General features: G+C 32.5%; 5 protein-coding genes across 5 annotated transcripts in view; 3 read left to right on the top strand and 2 right to left on the bottom strand.

The window, feature by feature from the left end:
• Positions 1–102: 102 nt before the first annotated feature.
• On the top strand, positions 103–2,905 carry TRIADDRAFT_52508 (uncharacterized protein; the record flags this gene model as incomplete). Its single annotated transcript, XM_002108938.1, has 7 exons — positions 103–248; positions 803–867; positions 1,457–1,557; positions 1,657–1,745; positions 2,067–2,171; positions 2,298–2,358; positions 2,867–2,905. The coding sequence occupies 7 exons, from the start codon at positions 103–105 to the stop codon at positions 2,903–2,905; spliced, it is 606 nt and encodes a 201-aa protein (XP_002108974.1).
• Positions 2,906–4,090: 1,185 nt separating this feature from the next.
• TRIADDRAFT_52507 (uncharacterized protein) lies at positions 4,091–4,708 on the bottom strand (the record flags this gene model as incomplete). Its single annotated transcript, XM_002108197.1, has 1 exon — positions 4,091–4,708. One exon carries the CDS (start codon positions 4,706–4,708, stop codon positions 4,091–4,093), a length of 618 nt encoding a protein of 205 aa, XP_002108233.1.
• A 910-nt stretch (positions 4,709–5,618) lies between these two features.
• TRIADDRAFT_52506 (uncharacterized protein) lies at positions 5,619–7,912 on the top strand (the record flags this gene model as incomplete). The annotated part of the gene is made up of 5 exons (XM_002108937.1): positions 5,619–5,682; positions 5,793–5,865; positions 6,399–6,471; positions 6,843–6,891; positions 7,413–7,912. 5 exons carry the CDS (start codon positions 5,619–5,621, stop codon positions 7,910–7,912), a joined length of 759 nt encoding a protein of 252 aa, XP_002108973.1.
• Positions 7,913–9,745: 1,833 nt separating this feature from the next.
• Positions 9,746–15,837, bottom strand: TRIADDRAFT_63562 (uncharacterized protein; the record flags this gene model as incomplete). Its single annotated transcript, XM_002108196.1, has 17 exons — positions 15,781–15,837; positions 14,847–14,895; positions 12,970–13,009; positions 12,686–12,803; positions 12,151–12,196; positions 11,874–11,957; positions 11,624–11,747; positions 11,376–11,526; positions 11,242–11,281; positions 11,094–11,149; positions 10,915–10,975; positions 10,794–10,847; positions 10,417–10,483; positions 10,232–10,303; positions 10,125–10,163; positions 10,000–10,029; positions 9,746–9,913 (listed from the first exon to the last, which is right to left on the bottom strand). The coding sequence occupies exons 1-17, from the start codon at positions 15,806–15,808 to the stop codon at positions 9,746–9,748; spliced, it is 1,227 nt and encodes a 408-aa protein (XP_002108232.1). The 5' UTR covers positions 15,809–15,837.
• Positions 15,838–17,474: 1,637 nt separating this feature from the next.
• TRIADDRAFT_52504 (uncharacterized protein) overlaps positions 17,475–18,609 on the top strand; it is a gene marked incomplete at both ends in the record, with an annotated part of 5,768 nt that continues 4,633 nt past the window's right edge. Inside the window, one exon of the mRNA XM_002108936.1 lies at positions 17,475–17,564. Coding sequence (XP_002108972.1) covers positions 17,475–17,564 — 90 coding nt within the window. The remainder of the gene's footprint in view (positions 17,565–18,609) is intronic.

Below are 18,609 nucleotides of genomic sequence, written 5' to 3'. Positions count from 1 at the left end.
TATTTACTTTACTAATCTATATAACCGACAACATAATTTTAATACTGTGGTATTCATTACTCTTATCTCGTAGGTGGCAGGTAGTAAGTACTGATATCTAGAATGTCTTTCAATAATCGAAATCTTACGGAATCGCACTTGAAGGACGGCGATCGAAAAGAGACTATTCCTCAAGCCGCAGACGTTGCAGATACGTCAACACAAATCCATGGCCCATTCTTCATCGAGCAAATGCTACTATTCGAATAGTACGTATTGTAGATACTGTATATGTTTTGTTCTGAGCTATTTTTAACTACATACTGTACTACATTATACAGTGCAGCATGACATTAATATATCACTCTAATCAATAGCATTTTTTTGCGATTCTCGAATTATAATTATCCATGTACTGCAGTATACAGTACAGTACAGGAGTAGTATAATGTACTGTTACTACTTTGTATAGCTAGTCTATTCTGGCTTGTAGGCTGTAACTAATTAACATACACTCTCCTCATCCTTACCAGTACCTCTTCAAGTAAAGTTAGACTATTTGCTCTAAATACCGATCCAATCATTGTATACGGTGCTCCACTGTCTTGGATCTGACTAACTTACTTGCTAAATGCACTATAACAGTAACTTATCCTCCTGGATAGTCATACAGTATTTGATATTTTATAACCCGTATCAGTTATAAATTAACATTATATTAGGTTTCTTTTGTACTTATACGGTATTACTGCATGATTGGCGTAGATTAACGGCAAAATTTTATCTCGAATTTGACTGATACATTTAATAATATTTTTATTAGCAAAGAATTATCGAAACACAATCTCACTGGAGTATTTGTTCTTCCCTCTGCTCACAATCCTCTATGTAAGTACCATACTTTAATGATACGTTTTAGCCTTGAATTTGCCGTTTATCAAATGGTTATTAGTATTTGAAGAGTTATAATATTTCATTGTAAAGACATATTGAAATGATTCCACGTTGTTACAATCATAATTACCATTAACGATACTTGGTCACTACTAGCAAGTTTTATCTGTTAATTTCTTAAATTGTCAAAACCTTTACCACGTACGCATTACAGTATACGAGTGTACACGCATGTCTACAACATACGCATATTTGTATTTATGCATACTGTACTGTATTCCTATAGCGATGGCACAACTTACAGTACTTAACAGTGAATTAACTACGATGTAGATTTCTGCAGCGAACCCGCCGGACAAATTGACATTTGCTTTAAGTAAATTCACAACATACGTATTCTTCTTTGGAATCACAAAAGTGTCCAATAATTTTATGACAGAATTAAGATTACAATATTAGCTAACAACTCTATAGTTGTTCTGTAAGCTGATACTGATTAATCCAGTAACTTTGCTACTACGTTGATTTTAAACTACTTCAAAATACGTTTAACCACTATTTCTTATGTCTACAAATACCTTAGGCTGGCATGGTGTTGTATTTGTTAGACATGGTGTATATATTGAAGGAGTTTTTAAATTTGATATCCTGATTCCTCAAAATTTTCCTTATGGTAACTGCCCGGTTAGAAATCAAAATATGCTCGATGCGATGTCACTTTCTGAGATATTGATGATATGATAAAATAGTTTATTAAATATCAATCATACTTCCATAATCTAGAAAATTATTTTTACCAATCCGATATATCACCCTGATGTTAACCCGGAAACAGGCGAGCTGTACTTAAAGAAAAGTTTTCCGGAATGGAGGTAAGATAATGTAGTCTGTTATTGTCTGTCATTTTAGATATTTTGTAATCAGTTACTCATTTTAGTGATACTGCCTACTAATAGAACTATGGTATACCTTAAATTTCTTGCAGCCCTCGCAATCATTTATACCAGATATTGTTACATATCAAGCAAATATTTTATAGAGTAAACACCGAAAATGCTGTCAATAGTGAAGCAGCATATCTGTAAGACATTCTGAATGATTATATGTTCTTTGCAAAAATTCAATTGAATGGACCACTTTCTAACGTTCGTAAGTGCCAATTTAAGATTAAGGATGTTATATTGATCCCATAGATACGAAAGTGAATTTCATCGATTTAAGCAGAAAGTTGCACAATCGATCGAAAAAGGAAGAAGACGACTATTTGATAATGATTCTGATGACCCTCACGCAATAAAGTAATGTGTTATGTGTTATGTTCCGTTTTCGTAATACTGAATTTTACTAATGTGTAATGTGTATAGTGAACTGCAGTCAAATATCTATTAATTATAATTATCTAAGAGATAATTAACTTACTCTAGGTTCAAGAAGTGGGATCCTAATGTCCATGAAGTCGCCCTTAAGTCTCTTCTAGCCAATAAGGTGACAAAAGTGTCATATTCTATTCTGAAGACTCGCACTATAAATCAGTTTTAAAATTATTAATTTCATCTTTTTCTATAGAAGGAAATCCTTAAGGCTGGAATCTTGTCTCGTAACAGCTAGCTGTTACTGTGTGAATTACTGATATATTTTAATTATTGCTTAACCTAGAATTAATTTTGATTTAAATTGTCTTCGGAATGGCCTATATATATTTTAGAGTCATACTTGTCACCTATTTTCTAAAGCAATATAACTAATTGGAGTACATGATGACCTGCGTAATCTGGTCAAACAGCTAAAATCTTGTAATTTATAATTCTTACCTTATTGCAGAATATTAGCTGATTGTACAATACATTTAAGATACTTTAAAATACAATAATTTAATGTATTATATTTGGATACTATCACTAAATAAGGAATTGGGACAATGGCAGCTTATAGCCTCTTTACTGAGTTATCATGAGTTTATTGTAACCCTACGGTAGTGATGATTTTATTTCAGTTAATGTCTCGAGAATTATGGTTTACATGTTACAATTAATGTAATAAAATGATCAATGATTTATAAACAATAGCACGAGGGTGTATGTCTATTAGTTTTATTTAACACCAACTTTTACGCGCTGAGTTGAAATACGGATTAAAATAAGGTACAGCACGTTATAATCTTATTTACATTCATCCTGTTACATTTAAATGAGTACTGATATAATATGATCTAGCGTCTCATAACTTATATCGGCACATTAGATATGCCGTACTTTGTTGACTTAATGGTAATATCCGTTGATTTTAACGCTAAAGTTATACTAGTGTAAAATTATCTATTTTCTTTATTCGATAGAAACCAACAATACGTACCTAAAAGGTATGCCTTAAAATTTCACTACTATACACTCATAAACGCTACCACCAAAAAGAATTAACTCTATTTGTACCTCCAAGTATTAACGTGCATAGCAGCATCGATATATTACGAGATAAGGCCGAATCTGAGAAAAATTTAGGTTTTCTCAGAACTGAACGGCCGCCAATCCTATAGATATACAGCAAATACTCATTAATAGTGATATGATACATATGATCGAACTCCTGAAATGAGATTTGCTGCCATTTAACATGGAATCAGGTCTTAATGCCTTTTTTGAAATGGAACACTATCCTTCTGATATACAGTAACCGAACCGCTGACAGGCCTAATTAGGGCATCATATAAGGTGACAAAATTAAAAGAGTAATCAAAGTTAAAAAATTGTAAAATAAACATTATATTATTAGTCGTGTAACGAACTTGGTTAACAATTCTAACTACGTATAATTATATACAATTAATTTAACAGTATAAACATAAAAAAAGTCCGCATACTTGCAGTTATCGATTAAATGCAGGTACTGCTACATTTATAACAGTATACGTATACTTCCATCAAAGAGTCAGTCAATTACGTTAATGTAGAATCTTTTCGGGTTGTAACACTATCTGATGTCTGTAGTCAGTAAACGCATCAAGAATTTGAATTTTCTTAATTCTAAATTTGCTCTAATAATTAAAACCTTTTTCTTTGGCATTGTAATGATTTACTATGCTCCTTCAACTGACTCCGCACTAGTAAGGAGCTCCTGTGGAATACCATAGTACAAATACTCGTATGACTGTAGAATACCTATAAAATAAGCGTCAATGGAACGAATGTAACGTCCTGCGTATCTAGAGCTACATTTATATTTAGCGCGACGTTGATTTTATGGAGGCTTTTATTGCTTCTAGCTCTGTAAGGGTCCTTTCGATGAGTTCAATTTTAGTAGCATATTTACTTCGTTCTACTTCCAGATCTTCGAACTTTGTTGTGCATTGAAGAATTTCATTATCTTTATCCTGCAATTGTTTTTCAAGTTGGGCAATCTTGTCTCTGATCGTTTCCTTTTCAATTTCAATACCTTTGATAGTCTTCATTTGTAGCGATTGCCTCAAGGATAATTCACTCATACTTTCATGAATATTATCAATTTCCGCATTGAGGACTTCACATCTTAGCTCTAAAGTCTCATAATCATGCGATGAATTATTTGAACTGTACGCTTTTGTACCACGCTGATTTGATGTGTGTAAATTAACTAGTAAAGCACTGCTGTCGTTATGGACAGAAGCTGGATTTAACCGAGAATTCTCAGGGTTACCTACATCACTGAGGTATGTTTTCGATCGAGATGGCTGAAAATTAGAAGGGTGTTCATCGCCAGTAGTATAGTCCTCATCATTTTTACTTCCCTTTTCTCTTGCCCTTTCTCTCATCCAGTTTTGTTGACGTTCTTTTAAAGCTCTGACCTTGTCGATATTATTCATCAGTAAGCTTGCTATGCTACCAGACCAAGATTGCACATATAAAAGTAATTTCTTAATTTACAGTTCGAAATTTTTACTTTTAACAATATTCAATATTTATTAGGCATATTATTCCGATGTGCTACACTGTATTTAGTCATTTGTCGGTGCTGCACTGTACAATAACTATCTATGTTTCAAGCAGAGATCTTCATTTCGTATTTATGCAGCCCAATGCCTAAGAAAATTTCATGCAGAAAAATTTTTATCATATAGTACGTAATTGCGTATACAGTACAGTACTGTACATGTAGTACAGTGATAACCACTCAGACACAGTACTGTACTGTACCGTATAGTACTGTACTGTACTGTACTGTACTGTACTGTACTGTAGTACACTGTGCGGATCGCAGCCGCTTGTGCCAATCCTTTGCAGACTTAAGATTCATAAGTTTATAGCTGTGCCTCCATTTTCTTCAAGGTTAAGTATTGAGCCGAACCTAAGTGACTGAAGTTACCTCAACAATTATAAGAATCCAATGGTAAAATGTACCTTTTATCATCGTAATGCTATATATGTATACTATATTTTTATAGTTGTACGGTATAATTATTTTAAAATAATTATGATTATAAATCAATTTATACACTATAATCGATGCTTAGATCAAGTACAGCTTTCAAATGACCCTTTTAAATTAACAGTAAATTAATAAAATATATGTATACAGTATTGTATTTATATGTACGCTTACTATGTCCATAGTGCAGAGCTAGGAATGGAAAGAGGATAGTCAATACAGTTATGTTTCGATTTCATTGGTAGTGTGGCTGTTCTGTCATATATACTCTTACATTGCATGGCAAGCTTATAAAGTATAGTATGGTGTAGTGTTCTATGGTTTATAGTTAATCAGTGATTGATATCATGGACAAATCTAGTCGCTACTTGTCCAATTTTCCTTCTTTAGTTAATTACTCAGCATGGGCCGGTATGCCAATATACAGGAGACTACAGTATTGTAGTGTACTCAAGTAATAAAATGCCTTTAACATATGTAGTCCTATATTGAGTAAAAGTACTATTCTATATACTTTACAGTTAATCATATTCATTTCTTAATTATAAGGATCATGGTTTTGACTAACTGTAAATTAGTTCTCCTAAAAATGAAGTAAGCTGTTTTACAAACAGTATATTGTATACTGTACTGCATGCAATGACTCCTTGCTATATTTTCTCCAAGATTGTACACTACTTTTTAATGATAACGACTAATTTTAATTAATATATAGTTTTAGCTCTAATACTCTAAGCCTGATACGAGTATCTGCAGAATATTTACGGATTAATTTAATTTACAAGTATTACTTATCGCGTTATTTTTTCATATAAGCTGAAGATGCGCAACATACAGTACTGTACGTGTACAACTGTACGCATATGTACCGTCTTGCACACATACTAATTCTACACACGTATGAACTGTATATTGATTGATTTTAAGCTATATGCAAATCAGTATGCTATGCTCTGCATGGAATATTCTATATTATCCTAATTAGCTATGATTTTTTAGTAATAAATGTTAGTCAAACAGTACAATTCGCAGCTTTCTGTACGCGATCTATTTAGCGCTTTTACAAAGTTTAAAGTTTACTACTGCTTTTTTGTATAGATTCGCATAGCAACTCGATCCTTTTCCAGCTTATATGTTCAGGGGCAATCTCCAGCCCCAAAAATTCGAGAATATTTTTATTATATCGATCACCAAGGACAGGTAAAGCTAATTTTGTTTCATCGTGTGCGTCGTGATAATATAAAGTACGTACGATGCAATGAATAATTTTTTGCTCCTTAGTGATACAGTATAATTAATGATGGTATGTTAAGGCGGTAAATAGTGATTCCGCAGTAATTAAGTATTTACGGTATGGTATATCTCTGAAGTTAAATACTATCCCTATAGCACTAAGTAAGTACATAACTATATGCTGTCCATTTCTATTACCAGCAATTTAAAGTAAGAAAGGCTTTAGTTTTTACTATAGAGTAATCATCCGAAAATGTAACATCATTTTGGTAATAAACTGCATAAATTTTTGTGCATTCTATAGGTCATGTTATAATCTAAATAATTTCCCGTTTTAGTTGTTTTTAGATGACATCAAGATCAAGAACTTTGTTACCAGCTACAAAGGTACTGCAATGGATTAAATGCAACTCCCTTCACACCATAGATATTTATTTATTAATTAAGTTTTAATTATCAGTGCTTAAGTTATTACGAGTACAGTACTTTTGACTAGCGTAGGAGACAGGAAATCGTACACACGATCAAGTTAATATAAAAACGTAGAACTTCGTATGAAGCTGATTACTTCTAATCCTACGCACTTTATTATAACTATCGATTGAAAGTGATGGCTTCTACATGAGCACCGTCTGCAATTACAATGTTTATTATTTTACAAGTATAGGTTGTGGAAATAAATAACACATGTTACGTGCCATAAATACCATAAATGATATATTTAATAACAATTATTATATCATGTACTGTAACATGCAATGATTGTAAATTTATAATGCGCTATATTTATAAATGATCTCGTAATTCCACAGTCAATTAAAATATTCTGCAGTATGGAACAGTTGATATATAGGTATCGTATATTCTATCATTTCAGTTCAGCCTTCTGAATGTTTTCCTATTTTTAGATAAGAAATTTCTGCAATTCTTCTTTAAACGTATTCGAATTAACAATACTGAAAGATATCAGGAAGAATTTCCTTTCATATCGCCATGTGGAAGAGAGATTAATTATATCAGATGCGACGACGTACCTATTGTATTTACGCATTTGATTGAAGAAAGCCTTTCCGATATAAGTAAAATAAAGAAAAGTAAATATCCTGCTACTAACTTCTTATCATATGCCGGTTCTTCACTATCTGTTCCTTTTTCACCAAGAAAACTATGTATGTTACCTAAAAGTGGGAGAATTTATCATCCAGCACCACGTAGTGTAGGACGTGTTGGGTTAATTAAGTCAAGTTTAGCTATAGAGATCAGTTCTGGTTTTCGATATGACAAGAAATCCGATGAAAACTCACCCCCGTCAGTTTTCTTTCATCAAGGTATTGAATATGATCTAGATAATGAAATTTTGAAATACTTGCCTAATGACAGTGTCCCAGAATCGGAAAATACCCTGTGAGAATTGTAACTTTTCTTTGTTGTAGACATCGCCGTACATTTGTAATAAATTGTTCGTTAAGAGCCTTGAATGCGACTATCATGATAATATGTTAATTCTGAAATAAACATCTCAAACAATCTCATGATGTGTAGTATAGAATAGGAAATTGAAGCTTTTTTTACATTTTATCGGGTAATTATTCCTAAAACGTTTAGAATTTACCGAATTCGTAAAATTTTATCAGTACAGAAAAGGTATGATGATTTCTATTTATCATTATTCAAATTAACTCCATTGTGATCGTTTATTGCTTAATTCAACTATCCAGTGTTAACTGATGATAATGACATGTAAAAGCAGCTCTTGCGCAGGAATTTTATTGTATTTGTTGAGTACATGTATATTTTGATAGTAAGCTATCAAATATGTTTTTATCATTTGTTTAATGACAATTTATGTGAGACAACTTTACATTTCCATTCTATAATGAATTCATATGTTTCTATTTGAATAATTCAAACTTTATGCTCAGAATAATCATTTATGGAAATTGAAACTATAAGTTATTAAAAGCACACTTTTAAAGTGACCATTATGTAATTCTGAGATTAACAAATTACCAGAAGCTCGGTTAGCATATACGTTTATAGCTAAATCTTAAGGGACCTTTTTGAGTGTATCGGTAAAAAAATACGTATTGTGCGGACGCGTGTTTCCAATCACATGCAGTGCAAATTTTAGGCACACAGTCAACATTCAGCTTATAATACTCGTATTATCCTGTGCTATCGCAGTTACTTTCTCACTTATTAATAACTTTACGAATGTCTTTGATGAAATGAATAAATCTCGCTAGTCAAATCGGCGTAATTGAGTCAGTAATAAAATGCAATTATAGCATTGCTAGGATATCATTGTAGGTGAATGATTATACATCCTACGATAATCTTGTTGTAAACTATTTTTGTATTCCTAATCAACTTTTTTAACATGTAAGCTGCTATAAATAACATCGAAATACAGCCTTTAGATGTACAGTACCGTATTTGATAATAATCTTTCGTACCGATATTAATCTTTTCATGCTGTTAAGGATGAAGACTTTGTTCGTAAATTTAAAATTGTAGCACTTATCTACTGAAGCTTTTGTAAGATGTTGTAGCCACTTATTAAATTTTAAATATACGCGTATGGTTACTAAAAGCGACCATACTTAGAATTATGTTAAAAAGGACCTACAATAATAGTAATTAAACAAATGATATAACAGAGTGATAGTTTAATATCATCGATATTTAGAACTTAAGAGAACGTGATTCATCAATTTTATATATAGTGATCTACGTTTGGCTCACAAACATACACATAAATGTTCATAAAGATTCAGGCATGCAAAATTAAGTCAGATAATGCTGTACCCGTTGGACATTCGCAATACTGTAGAGAACAAGACCCGTTTAGTGGAAGTATGACCAATAGCATTATAATACATCTCAGCAATCTAGACTCAAAAATAATACAAATTGGTGATGCTGTTGAGCCCTAGTTTCTAGCGTACCATCTTATATAGACTATAGGATCCAAGGAGATTAACTGTCATAGTAGAGAATCAAAGTTAAAAACAATTATAGACGTAATAAATCCCTTCCTGTAGTAAATTACAAATAAAAGTGAGGGGTTTGTAGTTGAACAAGAGGGTAAGGTAATAAATTAATAAGAGATTAAAAATGTAATGTAACAAGGATTTCGACAAAAAAAGCATTTATAATAACGTATAAACAATAGCCTTAAATGAATTAACTCTCGGTTTACAAATTTCAAGATAAATATAATTACATTTTATTATTATAATTATCGTAGCTTGTCTTCTTCTCCTTCAACTCTCTCTTCATCTTCAAACTCATCAGTTCCTTCATCACTCTCTTCCATAGTACACATATTATAACATACAAAACAAATGAGCAATGTTGGCAGGAGAAAAAACACCAGAGCTAAAATAGGTTGAGCATCCCAGATATCCTGTAATGAAATCATAAAGAAGATTTTACTAAATACGGCATGAAAAAATCATTACAAAACTAGGATGCTATTACGGTAATTTATACCTTTACGGTAGAATAAATGTTCCAGATAACCTAAAAATTGAAAGTTCATTTATAAGTTGCTAAATAACTAAAATTATAAGTACGTCAGCGTCTAATTTTATAAGAACTTGTTGTAAATCGCTCACTCTGTGCACTTTTTGGATAAAGGAATAACCTCCGTAGCCCTGTAAATTAAATAAAGATTGTAATTTCAAAAGAGGCAAAACCAGTAAAATGAGATAAATCGTTCTACCACAATATCTTCTTTGGCAATAACTTTCTCAAGGAAACTAGCGAAAGACTCCTTAGTCATAGACAACGGTGCCTTTAAGAAAAATAGAGTACTTGGATTTCAAAAAGAATAAAAAAGCTTCTATGTCGTTAACACATGTGAAGAAAGCTGTAAGAATTACTTTACGGGGGTCTACTTTCACTTACTTGGTCAGGAAGATAGTATATTCCATCCGATGCGTTGTATACCAAAAGGAAGGGCAAGGCAATGTAACTATAGATGAGATTGAAAGATATTTTAAATACATTTTTGTTAAGAAAGGCAATTATGCTGCATGCGAAACTACGGTGACTTGTGTTTTCAAATAAGGACTGCCGCAAGTGGTCGATCGATAAAATTATACATACCTCATTGTTATAGATTTTACAACTGAATCACCATTCATCCAGGCAATTTGAAAGTGCCTATTTACAATTTGAATATAGTACTAAATAAACTATTAAAACGACACTGTCAAAATACTTCTTGTAGATGCAGAAAACTGTACTGACCATAGTCAGATTGGCCAGTAATGAAAACTTACTTATGATACTTTTCTCTCTTTTCCCACGCTACCAGTCGTGCAATATTCGATAGCCTTTTTATATTTAATTAAAAAGTAATTGATTTCAATTCTTCTAAGAAAAGGTAGCTATTAAACATACTTTAAGTGTTCCTTGTAATTATCGTAGTCTTCATCAATCGCTAACAGCACTACAAGTTTGCCTAAAGTAACAAAAGAGACATTTGGGTAATTGAAATGTTTAATGACAACAGGGCAGACAGCATAAATGGCATAATTTTTAAAGTATTTATACGATCTATATAATAAACTTGGCGTTACCACTAGTGGTTGTCTCGTAGAAGCTAATTTCGTCAACTTTAGGAAAGAATAAAAATCTATAAAGAAAGTAATGCGCAAAAATTTCAATTAAAACAGGTGATCAATCCATTGATGAATAAAATAATGAAATACTATTTTCATTATTAACCTTTCTTCATTGATCCATTTCCACATTGATTCGAGGTCACCTATTGTATTTATATTGAAACAAAACTTAGCACTATCACGTACATTAAATGACATGGATAAGTAAAAATTTTTTGTTTATCTCAAGTCGAATACCTTCGTATAAATATTGGGAACTATCTTTGTATACAATTAGTTGGGGATAATTCTGAATCTTGGTTTTGATATCATCAGGGATTATACGGGAATTTCCGGTATAGAAATAACCTTCTAAAACCTTTTCATCCGATATGTTTTTATACTTTTCCTAAAATATTTACATTAATAGATTTCGTTAAATTAAAACTAGGACGTTTTTAACTCTGTTGGACATACATTATTCTATCGAAATCTATCTTTTTTACCATCACTAATTTGCCATCTTCGTTGTCACTATTATCTGTTACAAGAAGGAAAAAAACCTCTAATTTGTGCTTTCGTTTAGCATCTTTGTAGTGACCAGGACTATGCAAAGTGCGCAATGATGGCCTAGCAATGTAAACATAATAAAATCACTATTTACCAACATTAGCAAGCACCTATTGCTATAGTAACGTATTAGGTATGAGTGAATGCAATTAATAATTGAGAAGGCATTCAAAAAAAGCAACGAACCCTTGTGCACGACGTGCAAAACCTATAATTGCATCGGTTGTCCTCCCACCGTAATGATCAAAAGATGAATTACTGTCCTTAAAGCTAAATAATATTTTTATAAATTGATTTTTCATTAATACACTCCAAACCTCTAAAACCTAGTCTATTTTAGAGTGTAAGGATGCAAAGCTTCATAAATTAAGTAATTTTATACTGTATCAACAGTTGAACTTTCCAAAGAGTAATTCATTACAATTTTAATCTAGGGTGATAATATAAAAAATTTATTACGCACAATTTTATTGTCGGAAATCCTTTGATACCTAATTCCTGTGCTAAATCTAGAATAAAAATATTACATGATATCCGATCATTTAAAATCTTTTCATACGATCGTAATCAATCCGTTTCATACCACTTGATTAGTTCTATTAATAACGTACGGTACTGTATATTGACACAAATATTCTTGCCACATAATGGTGTTGATAGTTTTAGAATATAAAGAACTGTAAGAAATACATTACTATTTAATACTGATACTATATGGAATGATCTAAAGATAGATAAAGATTTGGGTCTCTTCTTAGAATACTTTGTAAAAATATTAGCATAAATATAGTGGATGCCGTACTGTACTGTACTATATGGCGAATTTTATAATGTTGATGTAACAATTCTACTGTCAAAACCTTAGTTAAGAATGAAATAATTAACAAAGCAAATTAAAAGTGTGTCGTTTGCAATCTTAAGTTTTGTAACCTTCCTAGCTATAAATTATGAAATATAATGCACGATGTAAACATATAAAAAAGTTCTATATAATTTACCTGAATACTTAGTCGCATCTAATTTACCGACTTTAATTTCAGTTTCACTTAACTCTCTACTAACGTCATCCCAAGTCGGATGTAATCGTTGGCAGTGCCCGCACCAAGGAGCATAAAACTGTGCAAATTATATAAACGTTTGTTAATGTAAATAAGGACAAGGAGCATATTTTTCAACACTTTCAAACTATATAGGGTTCAATTTTTAGGCATGGCTAGAGAAACTGATGAAGAGATAAAACAAGATTTAAATATACATATTCCACTGTACAGTGTACACATACCATAACTAGCCAATTTCCGTCATCTCTTAGTGAGTGAAAACTGAAGTATTTCCAAAATAAAATAAACAAGAATAAGATTAATATGATTTCATATCTAGGAATACTAATAAAACGTAGGGATAGTACAAAAAGCGTAGCATATTAACTATAGAAAAATTTATTTAGGAAGACATGTTCATGATAATAAAGTAAACAGTGCTGTAGCAGGGACTACTCAACTAAGAATACTCCCTCAAAAGCTTTTTGAGGGAGAATTCTTAGTTGAGGTGTATTTTAGTATAAGGGAAATTTTTAGTTACGACTTTTGAGGGAGAATTGTTAGTTGAGTAGTTCCTGATCGTAGTACAAAAAAAACGATTCCGCGATGTGTATCATCAAGTGCTGTACTGTACATCTTGTAAGAAAACACAGTACGCGTATACCTAGTACATTCTTTTAGGTATTGGAATAAATACATCACGTAGAATTATTTCTTGTATTAGTAACAAAAATTGGGTGCGTGATATCATTAAAGAAGAGTGAAATTTAATTTCATATCTTACATTTATAAGTGTTTGGGTATTGAAGTACAAGAAAAAGCAACAATGTACCAAGAAAATTAATAGCTATTGTGATAACTTACAAATACTGTGTTGTACTGCTAGGAATACTACTGTACAGTACTATACATAGCATAGTACTCTAGTATTTTTGCATGTTGTTATAACAGTATCGTTTGATGTTACTGCTAGTGCGACAGGCTCACATACGGGAGCTAGAAACGAAACTGAAATTTATAATGCTATAACTTTAATTTTTTATTATATATGTGCAGGATCGCCGGTATTGGTCGCTTAGAATTTTACGGACTGCGATGTACTCTACTTGTATATTGAACATTCTAAATACTGTGAAGAGAGAGTATACTACAACAATCACTTATTTATCTAGTTAATAGTCTCAGTTGAAGGCTTAAATGGACAACATTGTGCACTGCTGTATATATGTATTTACTGGCAGTAAAAATTTACGTTTATATAATATTGTGTTGTGTACAAGTTCCCTAACTGCATACATCCTGCGATACAGCTTAAAAAAAAGTAACAAATTTATTGTTGTACAGTATATGCGTATTTAAGCCAAAAGTATTGTTAAGGAAAGAAACAATAAACAGACTTGACGGTCATGTAGAGACCCTCAAATCGCTAATGCTATCAAGGAATAAATGAATCTACGACATGTAAAGTATAAGCGTGTTTATTGAATGCGTTTTCAATGCGACATTAAATTAATGATAGAGCCTATTTCTCGTGTAATCATCTTTCTATATAATTTTGTGTTATAAGCGCTTCAACTACCATGTACCGTAGTTTCAGAAGCTATCCGTATATGAATCAATAATGAAATATTACTACAGTGGCACATTACTAACACTTATTCTGACGTTGTTACACTGATATATAGTTAATTGTCAAAGTCCTCATCTCATGACCTTACGGTAGATATATTGTACTACACACACAGTATATCGGTAAAGCGAGATTTCAATAAATACTTGTTATATAGGTCATATCTTAAGATATTGGAGAAGATACAGTCAGTTGTCTAAAAAAGAAAAATAACGAGGATTTTTTGCGCAACATTATAATATTGCATTGGATTTTGTAGAAACAAGGTTCTTCACACAATGCAAGTAACACAAAGAAAGATCATGAGGCCTACACCAACATTACAGTTCCCTCATCTACAGTAGATATGGACATAAAAGTATTTCTCATAATTCAATAGAGAAATCAGTTTTTCCAATTTGATAGACATTCCGTTAATCGTAAATACATAAAATGTTTGCAAACGAAAATTTACAATTAACATAACCTTAATGAGTAAAAACTACTTACTTTTCATCCAACTCGATCGCATGGCAATTCACTTGGGTTATTAACCATGCTATAACAGATTGATTAAAAAGTTAAGTTGTCAAGCATTTGAAAATATGAGAAAGAGTACAATTTACGGCAGAAGCACCTGAATTTATAGATTGAACTAAAAATCAGAAGTGTTATACCATTGTAGAGATGCCTACACTATATGCTCTACTTTCTAAATTTTCTAAATGTATATATAATACTGTCAGTATGCTCGTTCAAATGAATGAATGGTAAAACGTAAACTCAGTTCTACATCGAATCTATAACTAATCGTATAGAAAGGAAAATTTTTGTTTATAAATTGGTGAAAAAACTATTGCAAGATAAATATTGCAAGGTAATGTAATCTGAAGTGAATTGCTATGGAACCGACATGGAACGGTAATCCTAGAATTACGGACCGCAGGAAAATAGTATGCAAAAATTGATTTCTGTATATCCCAAATTTTATCATGCAATCGGTAAGTAAACGTGTAAATTAGTCTATACTGAGTGTACTGTATCAACGATTAGCAAACAGTTATTTTAAGGATTTTATGTTCGCTAGTAGAGAGATACAGTGTGATGCTTACGTAATTCCATACCGTATTATACTAGATCACAAATGTACACTCAAAATTCGTAGTCCAAGCAGTTATATCATCCTCATTAATCGTGTACTGTTCTAGAATGGGCATAAGAATAATAATGCCTGCAAGGCCTTGATAGCACTTTTGCTTTCGTCAATAACTTTGAACCTGCCACTTGTGATCATTATAATAAAGGTATACTGTACAATATAGTCAGCTATTGTTCTGATTAAGGGAATAAACGCTAATACTGAACACTTGTAGTTTAGAAAAATTTTGATATACTACATTTATTATAAAATACAGTAATAAGATCTTGCAATTAAAATATTTACCAATAAATACAAATGTTGCTGAAGACATTTCGGTTGTTGGCTGTTGGCGTAGGTGCCTGTAACTTCGATTGACAGACAATAGATGACAGTAGATGACACTGTGTTTTTTATAGTGTAGTCTACAGTACAGTACTGTAGTTCAGTCATTCAGTGCGCAAGAACATACTGTAGAGTACTGTACTGTACTGTACAGTACAGTACTGTAGTTAGTAGAGATTACCTTGTCGGGTCGTTTCACCCGGTACTGTAGTCAGTCCTGTACCACACTGTACAGTACGGTACTGTTCTCTACTAGAGAATGAATGATCGAGATTCCAGTACTGTACTGCACAGTACAGTACGGTACAGTACTGTACTGTATATTAGAGTACGGTGTACTGTACTGTGCTGTGCTGTTTTGTACACTATACGGTATGTTATAAAAAATACATACAGTACAGTACAGTATAAAGCTACTGTTCCGAACGTGTGCAGATCGTTCGGCCACCGTAATAAGATGAGGTCCGTATGTCCGACTGTCCGAGTCAAGCTTCCTCTGCAATCCATATACAGTAGGCCCAGCCATAATAACCCCGATTACTCAGATACTCAGCGTAAATAGCAATAATGTATCATCGTTTAAGCTATTTACGCTGAGTATCTGAGTAATCGGGGTTATTATGGCTGGGCCTAATATACAGTACAGTGTACAGTACTGTACACTGTACAATGTACATTCATTGTACTGTACTGTACTGTACTCACACTGAGTTTACAGCACATACTCACTACTCAGCGTTTAAACAAAGACACATTACTCTTACAACTTGCTGCGTATGCGAAATAGTAAATAAATAAATATAGCGCTAATTCAGTATGAAATAAGGAAAAGAGAGAGGGGCAATGGAATCCATCACCACAGTTACGCTGGATCACGCACCATTAAAGAATTGAAATGGCTGCAGTACTATACTGTAGATCATGACTGTACCCATCTACGGTACATACAGTACACTGTACTCTGTACAGTGTACAGTACAGTAGACGCGAATCTGTAGCTACCGTTAGTCAACGTGATGTGCCGGCACATTTGTACTACCCATATGGAGAAAACATATGGACAATAGACTTGCTATAATGAAGAAATAATAATAAAACTGCCTCCTTCTACGGTAGACCTCTTTCAGTCGTATTCTAATCATGAAACTGATGGTTATATGGTACAATATCGACACACCAAAAAAATAGTACAGTAGAGAGTTGTACTACCTGGCTCAAAGGCTGTTCTTACAGTAATAAATATAGTAGTAGACTTTCGACTGTCTTTTGAAGTCTTGTCAATAAGATGTCTTGCATACAGTACTGCAGTACAGTAGCACGAGTGCATCTTTGCGGACCCAAACTACAGTACATACAGTACAGTAATCGCAGGGAAAGATGAAAGCACTTCTACAGTAGAAAAGGACGCATACAGTAACACCGTCACCGTATCCAGTCCTCGTACTGTACAAGTGTACTGTACAGTACAGTACGAGGTACTGTACTTTCTAAAGCTCAACTGTCTACAGTACGTACTGTACAGTACATCATCCACCATACAGTATGAATCATCATTATGTAATGGTATCATTTATAGCACTGTATCTGACAGGACGCATTACTGATTGAATACTCGCAACATTTTTTTAGTCTACCTTTAGTTTAATTGTAACGCTATGGCTACCACAAGTTTAACCGAGGTCTTTCTACGCTTTCGTACGGCAAATATAAGGGAGAAAAAGTTCTTTTCAGATCCACGTGAAGTGGTAGGTTAGCTTGTATAATCTATTCTTATACATTTATATGAAAGACACGAATAGAACTTACTAATTGAACAGGATATGAGTGGAAATTTTGCACGCTAACATTTTCCAAAGCTTTTCTCCTGTAGTATGCAATTGTAAATGTTAACTGACTTGTCATAAAATGTACAGTATATTATTAGTCTATTACTATTACTGTATGTTACAATCGATTTCTGTAGTAAATAATTTGGAGTAACAGTGATAAAAACAGCATAGCATCGCTACTATGATTTATATCAAAGAATTAATTGTTGTGATAATGCCTAGTTATAGACACATCTTCTACTGATGACCAATGATAGACGTAATCAATTAATGATCCGATTAGTACTACTGATGTATTAGCAGTAATAAGAGCTAATTTAAATGTACTACTTAGTTACAGAAATTTCTCTATTAAAAGATATTGCTATAACAACCATAAAATCATAATGTCAATCAATACTTTTATTATACTGTACTAGTAGTCATCAGAGAGTAGAGTAGGATCCGAGTCTCCCACTCTTACCACTTACTAGTCTCTTCACTGATATATCTCTAATATAAATTACTTTCATCGATACAATCAATTCGTTATAATCGCCAAATGCGAGCGAGAATCCCTAAATCTCCCTTTAGCCAATCTAGCATACTCTAATTCACTTCAGGGATGTATCTTATAAATAACACTTACTTGAAAGCACAATCTTCAATACTCTAACTGAGATGTAGCGCAGATGCTGAGGGTTTGAGAAATTGCTCTAATGAAAGTGCTGCTGGTTATTTTATTCATTAAATTATCTGATCAAGAAAATGTATCCATAGGGTATACATCATGTCTTCCTTACTATAATTACGCGTATATACCAGTTACTATACAAAAACTGACTCAATCATATCTCGTTATTAATGCATTGAAACAATCGTATTCCAAAGTATGGTATTCATACGGATTTGTTGAAAATCTCCAGCTTATGTATGTTCTCTAAATTAATATACCCAAAGATCAACAGTCCATAGTTGCCTG

Source organism: Trichoplax adhaerens, genomic scaffold (assembly GCF_000150275.1).
Source record: "Trichoplax adhaerens TRIADscaffold_1 genomic scaffold, whole genome shotgun sequence".
NCBI lineage: Eukaryota > Metazoa > Placozoa > Uniplacotomia > Trichoplacea > Trichoplacidae > Trichoplax > Trichoplax adhaerens.
This window is presented reverse-complemented; position numbering and strand designations above follow the sequence as displayed.